At 38.9% G+C, this 7,299-nt stretch overlaps 1 protein-coding gene across 3 annotated transcripts; it reads left to right on the top strand.

Annotated features, from left to right (window-relative positions):
* The first annotated feature begins 769 nt into the window (after positions 1-769).
* LOC139871937 (protein FAR1-RELATED SEQUENCE 11) lies at positions 770-7,094 on the top strand. Of its 3 annotated transcripts, XR_011766808.1 has the most exons (7): positions 770-965; positions 1,309-1,366; positions 2,979-4,012; positions 4,296-4,739; positions 5,330-5,694; positions 6,274-6,349; positions 6,703-6,840. XR_011766808.1 is itself a non-coding variant. In XM_071859694.1 (6 exons), exons 2-6 carry the CDS (start codon positions 1,330-1,332, stop codon positions 6,941-6,943), a joined length of 2,121 nt encoding a protein of 706 aa, XP_071715795.1. In that variant the 5' UTR covers positions 770-965; positions 1,309-1,329; the 3' UTR covers positions 6,944-7,094. The 3 variants fall into 3 exon arrangements, 2 of the variants coding, with proteins under 2 accessions (XP_071715795.1, XP_071715796.1); XM_071859694.1 differs by lacking the exon at positions 6,274-6,349 and having other exon boundaries at positions 6,703-7,094; XM_071859695.1 differs by lacking the exons at positions 1,309-1,366; positions 6,274-6,349 and having other exon boundaries at positions 6,703-7,094.
* Positions 7,095-7,299: the final 205 nt, after the last annotated feature.

The raw sequence follows: 7,299 nt of genomic DNA, 5'->3' as shown, positions 1-7,299 counted from the left end.
CTTTGATCCCATCGATCCAGTTGGTTTATTTATAGTGAAACTCTAATGCTAGATATCCTAATAAAGCCAAGATTTATTGTAACTATTTTCCATAACAACCGGACACTAAAATATGAAAGAATCATAATTAAATAAGGATAAGATTATAACTGTGCGCAAAGCAAGAGGTGCAAGTGTGCGCCTTACCAGAAGCTAATATAAATTAACGCATGACTTAATAAGTAAGCGTGCACCCGCACATAGTATGCATGGGCGTTTAATACGAAAGTACGCGTATCATTACTATGAGATGAGAGGTTTTAAAAATTTGTTCAAACTCGAGGTTATTTATTTAAGCTCACCTCAAATCAAATTTTTATCAAGGTCGATATAGGATACTCGAGCTCCACTTCGATATAATAATTAACTCAATTAAATTCCAATAGCCAGATTGATTATTAATTAATCTGCCTGAAATATGGATATCCAGATTGACCCCAGGGGGATTTTCTCCCGAATCCATTCAGGATTCAAACCCGGTCCGCCTGCCCCTCGGGATGGTTAAAGGATCTGGTTCCTGTAATGCGATTCGGGTTTCCTCCCGAACGCGTGTGTGTGCAAATGATGAGTGTCGTTGAAATAAATGATACAATGATCCAAGCTTACCGTTCAAAAAAAAAAAAAAAAAAAAATCTTGCTTTCAGCGGAGATCGCCCTTCAGTTTAATGGTTCTGGGCAGTGGGCGGACTTGTTTTTTTGTACGTGTTTGAAAACCGGCGCTGGATAAGGATCAGTGCGCACGTTATATAACATCTCATCCTGGCGCAAATTAGGGTTAATCACGGCGCAAATTAGGGCTTATCCGTCACTCAATCTCATTCTCTTCCACATCAATTCTTCGCGCCCTCGCACACACACTCACAATTTCATGCTAAATAAATCGCAATCGATCGATCAGCCAACGAAACACAATAACCACAACTTCTGTAAGTAATCCTTACCTCCAATTTCATGCAAATTTCAAATTTTATAAGCATTTTTGTTATATAAAGTTTTGATTTTGGCCCTTCAAATTATAGTTAGTGTAGTAATGTAAGGTCATTTCATTGTAGACATTAGAAATAGACCTAAGATCTGTTTAGATTTTTTGGGAATTTAAGTAATGTGCAGCTTATGTTATACTCCGTATTATCTTATAAGTGTGTTTTGATAATTTTTATTTTTATTTTTATTTTTTAATAAGGTATATGCAGCATAGAACAGTAGTTTGATGCTGCTTTTAGATGTTGAAATCTTGTGTGTGTGTGTGTGTGTTATTTTCGTTTGTAGTTGCATTTTGAATGAAGGGAGATGGTCGAAATGCCCCTAAATCTCAAAGTGTTAAACGGTATGATCCTATATTTTCGTAATTGCAAGAATGCCCCACCACCAATCACTATGCACCGTGCTTGGTGTGAGTTGCGTGTAACCTTAGACGAAATGAATCAATGACCAAGCACCGCACACCAAATATCGAGCACCACTGCGTGTAACCTTAGACAATGTTGTAGAAATGATCGACGACCACGCACCGAGCACCACACACACGCATCGAGCACCACTAACTACGCACCGTGCTTGGTGCGGGTTGTGTGTAATCTTGGACGATGCCCTTGAAATGATCAACGATCAAGCACCACACCGAGCACCAAACACCGAGTACCATACACCGAGCACCACGCACCACACACCGTGCTTAGTGCTTGGTGCGAGTTGGGTGTAACCTTGGACAATGCCGTAGAAATTATTGACGACCACACACCAAGCACTATACACACACCAAGCACCACTCATCATGCACCGTGCTTGGTGTGAGTAATCTTGGACGATGCCGTAGAAATGATCAACGACCGAGCACCACACGCCGAGCACCACATACCACACACCGAGCACCACGCACCACACACCGTGCTTAGTGCTTGGTGTGAGTTGCGTGTAACCTTAGACAATGCCGTAGAAATGATTGACGACCACACACCGAGCACTACACACACACACCAAGCACCACTCACCGTGCTTGGTGCGAGTAATCTTGGACGATGCCGTAGAAATGATCAACGACCGAGCACCACATACCACACACCGAGCACCATGCACGGTGTTTTGTGCAAGTTGCGTGTAACCTTGGACAATGTCGTAGAAATGATCGACAACCACGCACCGAGCACCACTCACCACACATCGTGCTTGGTACGAGTTGCATGTAGTCTTAGACGATGCCGTAGAAATGATCAACGACCATGCACCGAGCACCAGGCACCACATACCGTGTTTGTGTTTGGTGTGAGTTGCGTGTAACCTTAGATGATGCCGTAGAAATGAATCACTGACCAAGCACTGTGCTTGGTGCGTGGTTAGGGGGCTTTTTTGCAATTTCGTGATTTTAAGGGCATATTGTTAAACACTTTGGAATTTGAGGGCATTTTTACTAATTTCCCAATAGTGAATGTGTTCATGACAATGTTACCGAATGGTGCGTCTTACCTGATATCAGTAAGAAATCAATTAATGTAAGGTTCATCATTTCTCTATTTATACCTATATATTTGTAAATGCAAGTTTAAAGATCTGAGTTGAGTTGGAAAAGATTAGATAGTCACAGATTAGTTTTGTTAGTATAATACTATAAAGTCACACTGTGAATATTCATGAAAAGCTTGAATTTTGGACTGATACATAGATTTGAATTTGAAGTATTTGTTTTTCTTCGACTGTAAATAAAGGTAAATTATTAACAATTTTTTATTCCCATAAAGACCTGTTATGATAGTTTTTTATACTGATGTTTTTGGTCAAAAGCAACCAACTTTACTCCCTACTCATAACTCACATACCATTTATTACTCCATCCTCTTGAAATTTTGCAGTATATCTAATATAACACTCGCTTTTCGTTAATCTTGATCTTATGATTATCTGTTTTATCACCATTCGTTGTTAATCTCTCCTTTTTTGTCAAGGATCAAATGGAAGAAATCTGAAACTGTCTCAAAACTATACTAATTTATCAACGATGATGTCCGATGATGCTGAACAGCTATTGGCCGTTTATGATGACCACTCAGATCAACGGTCCATATCTTTAGATGACACAAGTAGCACTGAAGAATCACCAGATGAAACCAAACTGTCCTTAGAAACATTAAACGATGCTACGCCATATATGGGCCAAAGATTTGCATCTCATGATTATGCATATGAATTCTACAGTGAATTTGCCAAACGGTGCGGTTTCTCAATCCGTCGACACCGCACCGAAGGTAAAGATGGTGTCGGAAAAGGTCTTACCCGACGCTATTTTGTCTGCCACAGGGCCGGAAATACACCTATTAAGACTTTGAATGAAAATAAACCACAAAGAAACCGTAAGTCTTCAAGGTGCGGATGTCAAGCATATATGCGTATAAGCAAAACCACTGAATTAGGGATACCCGAGTGGCGAGTAACGGGTTTTTCAAATCATCATAATCATGAGCTTTTAGAACCCAACCAAGTTCGTTTTCTTCCTGCTTATCGTACTATTTCAGACGCAGACAAAAACCGTATTCTCATGTTTGCCAAAACGGGGATTTCAGTGCAACAAATGATGAAACTTTTGGAACTTGAGAAATGTGTGGAGCCCGGTTACCTTCCGTTTACAGAGAAAGATGTAAGAAATTTGCTTCAATCTTTTAGGAAAGTGGATTTAGAGGATGAGAGTATCGATTTACTCAGAATGTGTAGAAATATAAAAGATAAAGATCACAATTTTCAATTTGAGTTCAAACTCGATTCGAATGGTAGGTTGGAAAACATTGCATGGTCATATGCATCATCTGTCCAATCATACGAAATATTTGGTGATGCGGTGGTATTTGATACGACACATCGATTAAACGCTTTTGATATGCCACTTGGGATATGGGTTGGAATGAATAATTATGGTATGCCATGCTTTTTCGGTTGTGCACTTCTGCGTGAGGATAACTTGAAATCGTATTCATGGGCTTCGAAGGTAATCAAATAAACTGATTCACGATTATTAGTTAAAATTTCCTAATTATGTGTATCATGTCTAGTTACTAGAGGTGGTAAAATGGGTTGGGTAAGAAACTGCTATCTCTACCGTATAAGAATATCAGAATTTCTTATTAAAGAAAGACTAAAAAAGATAAACCTTTGACGGTAAGAATGATGTATTAGTTTTATCATCTCAAATGGAACTCAATTTAGTTATTTATTGATTTTATAATGGAATCTTTTCTCATTCAGTCTCTCAATTTTATATTTTGTGAAAGGCATTTCTAGGGTTTATGAACGGAAAGTCTCCACAAACAATATTAACCGACCAAACTTTGTGTGTACGAGAAGCTATAGCAATGGAAATGCCTTCTGCTAAACATGCTTATTGCATTTGGCTAATTATTGCGAAGTTCCCATCTTGGTTCAATGCCGTATTGGGAGAACGATATAATGAGTGGAAAAGTGAATTTTATCGACTTTATAATATGGAGTCTATTGAAGAATTTGAAATGGGTTGGAGAAATATGGTTAATTCCTTTGGGCTCCACACTAACCGCCACATAAGCACATTGTTTGCCACACGTAGTCTCTGGGCTTTGCCGTATTTGAGAAGCCATTTTTTAGCCGGTATGACTACAACTGCTCACGCAAAAGCTATCAATTCTTTCATTCAACGCTTCTTGAGCGCCCAAACTCGACTGGCGCACTTCATCGAACAAGTACGTTTGACTTTTCTTGTCAGCTTGTTTTAATTGATCTATTATAATTTGTGTTTTATTGGTATCATAAGGACATAACTACGCACAGTTTTTGTGGTTTGCACAGATTACGCGCTCAGTCCTTAAAGATTTTTCCTTGCGCGGATAGTTCTTTTGGTTTGCTAATCTTGCGTGGATAGTCCCTGAGACTGACGGACGTTAAAAAAATCTGTTAAATAGCATCACGTGCCACACATGAGGGTCCTGAAATAGACGTGACACTACTTAATGGATTTTTTTAACGGATGTCAGTATCAGGGACTGTTCATGCAAGATTGTCAAACCACAAGGACTGTCTGCTCAAGAATAAAAACTTTAGGGACTGAGCGCGTAAGCTGTGCAAACCACAAGGATTGTCCGCTTAATTATGTGTATCATAGCTTTTACGACAACCTGAAAGAAGGGTAAAGAATGGTACCAACTTTTAGATATTAAAGGTTGTTTGGATGTGCATTTGAATCGATTATTAACACTTAATTTTAATTTATTAAAAGCTTGAACAATGACTGATTACATTTGTATGCAATTAAAAAACTTGAATCTGAAATCAGGTGGCTGTTGCTGTGGACTTTAAAGATCAGGCAGGTGAACAGCAAACAATGCAACAAAACCTCCAAAACATATGCTTGAAAACAGGGGCTCCAATGGAATCCCATGCTGCCTCAATTTTAACGCCATTTGCATTCTCCAAGCTACAAGAACAACTTGTAATGGCTGCTCATTATGCATCGTTTCAACTCGAAGATGGGTTTTTAGTTAGACACCATACAAAGTTTGAAGGAGGTCGAAAAGTTTATTGGGTCCCACGTGAAGGTATCATCAGCTGTAGCTGCCACCACTTTGAGTTCTCAGGAATCCTTTGTAGGCATACTCTTCGAGTCCTGTCAACAGGAAATTGCTTTCAGATTCCAGAAAGGTAATTATAGATTCTCATTATATAGAGTTAGTCGTTAAAATAAGAAAATATCGTATATTCATGATCATAGTATCCAAGGTTGTAAAAATGACTACTCGGGGAGTTCTTGTTCCGGACTTTTTTAGGGAGTACTCGAGTTGGGGGAGTACTCGGATGTTAACTAAGTTTGACTTTGACCGATCCTGTCCGAGTTTTGACCAAGTTTGACTGATTTTCCGAGTTTGGCCGAGTTTTGACCAATGTCTAGGACGAATATTTTGTGGTGGTCAGGGAAAGGTTGAAAACAGGCCGGGAGTAATCATGCTGGGTTGCGTACATCGGAGTATGGGGTCGGATTACTCGCCCTCCCGGGTAGCCCGAACATGGAAAACCTTCTACCTTTTACTTCGAGTTGTGGCCGAGTTTGACTGAATTTGACCGAGTACTCCCCGAGCTGGGAAAACCGAGTAATTCCTAGTTCTGCATTACTGATTAGTATCCGATGATAGTATTTCCATAAAGTAGATAACTTTGTAAATAGAGATATTGTGTAGTACTCGTAATAGTTTTTTTTTATGTTTGGTTTGACTATTGATATAGGTAGAGATGGCAAGATAGGTGGGTTGAGCAAGGGGTCAAAGCGTGAAACTTGTGGTGCAGGTCAAATCTGGTCAAGGTTGGTTAGATTGACCTGCAACACTTTTTGTCCTAACTACATAAGTTATATAGTTTTAACCTATAATAAAGTGTTTTAGGAGGTTTTTAGCATTGAAATTACATTTTGAACAATTTCTGACCCATTTGACTTGTTTCCTTTATAAATACTTTTCTCTTTCATTTACTCATTGGACCTGTTAGAGGTTAAACATTACAAGATTCAGACACAATTATAAATAGGTTGCCACATCTAGATCTAGATCTAGGTTTAGTTAAGTGGTCATAACCTCCAATGTCATTTTGGAGTGACGGCTGCCTCGCAAGAGCATGCTGATGTTGTCGTAATGAAAATTTTCATTTGGGTCGTATCAGGTACATGCCGCTAAGGTGGCGTCGCATCAACACATCAGCAAAGCTTCTTCAGAACACTTTAAGTGATCATGCAGAAAGAGTTCAGTTATTGCAAAGTATGGTGTCGAATCTTGTGGCAGAATCAGCCAAGTCGAAAGATCGGCTCGATATCGCTATGGAGCATGTGTCTGTGTTGTTATCACGGATTAGAGACCACCCTGTTCCTTCTTCCCGACATGCAAGAAACGATTGTTTTACGTAATTTAGATCTCATGTAAAACTAGTGAAAAGAATTAATGGGAGGTCATGTGCAAAGTTCTTGTTTTTTTGTATTGATGATGGAGAACTTTTGTGACATGGTTGATTGATGCTTTAATGGATCTGCTTCTATCGGTTGTTGTAATGGTTATAGTATGCTAGTTAGTTAAATGCTCTGAAATTAATGACCGAAAAATGGTATGTTCGTTAACGAGTTTAAAAAATTATCATTTTAACTCTGCCAGAAACAATAGCATTCAAACATAGATGCTGATAAAATAAGGGTTTGAAAACCATTGAATTATGAAGTGTTTGTTAGTAGCAGCAAAATACCCTGTTTACTTGTATAAATAATGACGT

The sequence above is a fragment of the Rutidosis leptorrhynchoides genome, chromosome 10 (genome assembly GCF_046630445.1).
Source record: "Rutidosis leptorrhynchoides isolate AG116_Rl617_1_P2 chromosome 10, CSIRO_AGI_Rlap_v1, whole genome shotgun sequence".
NCBI lineage: Eukaryota > Viridiplantae > Streptophyta > Magnoliopsida > Asterales > Asteraceae > Rutidosis > Rutidosis leptorrhynchoides.
This window is presented reverse-complemented; position numbering and strand designations above follow the sequence as displayed.

Bases quoted from the DNA above. Each gene is read 5' to 3' on its own strand.
- LOC139871937 (XM_071859694.1), top strand. From the start codon at position 1,330: ATGGTCGAAATGCCCCTAAATCTCAAAGTGTTAAACG. The intron at 1,367-2,978 runs GTATGATCCTAT...TTTTTTGTCAAG, and splicing joins AAATCTCAAAGTGTTAAACG to GATCAAATGGAAGAAATCTG. The intron at 5,695-6,702 runs GTAATTATAGAT...GGGTCGTATCAG, and splicing joins TGCTTTCAGATTCCAGAAAG to GTACATGCCGCTAAGGTGGC.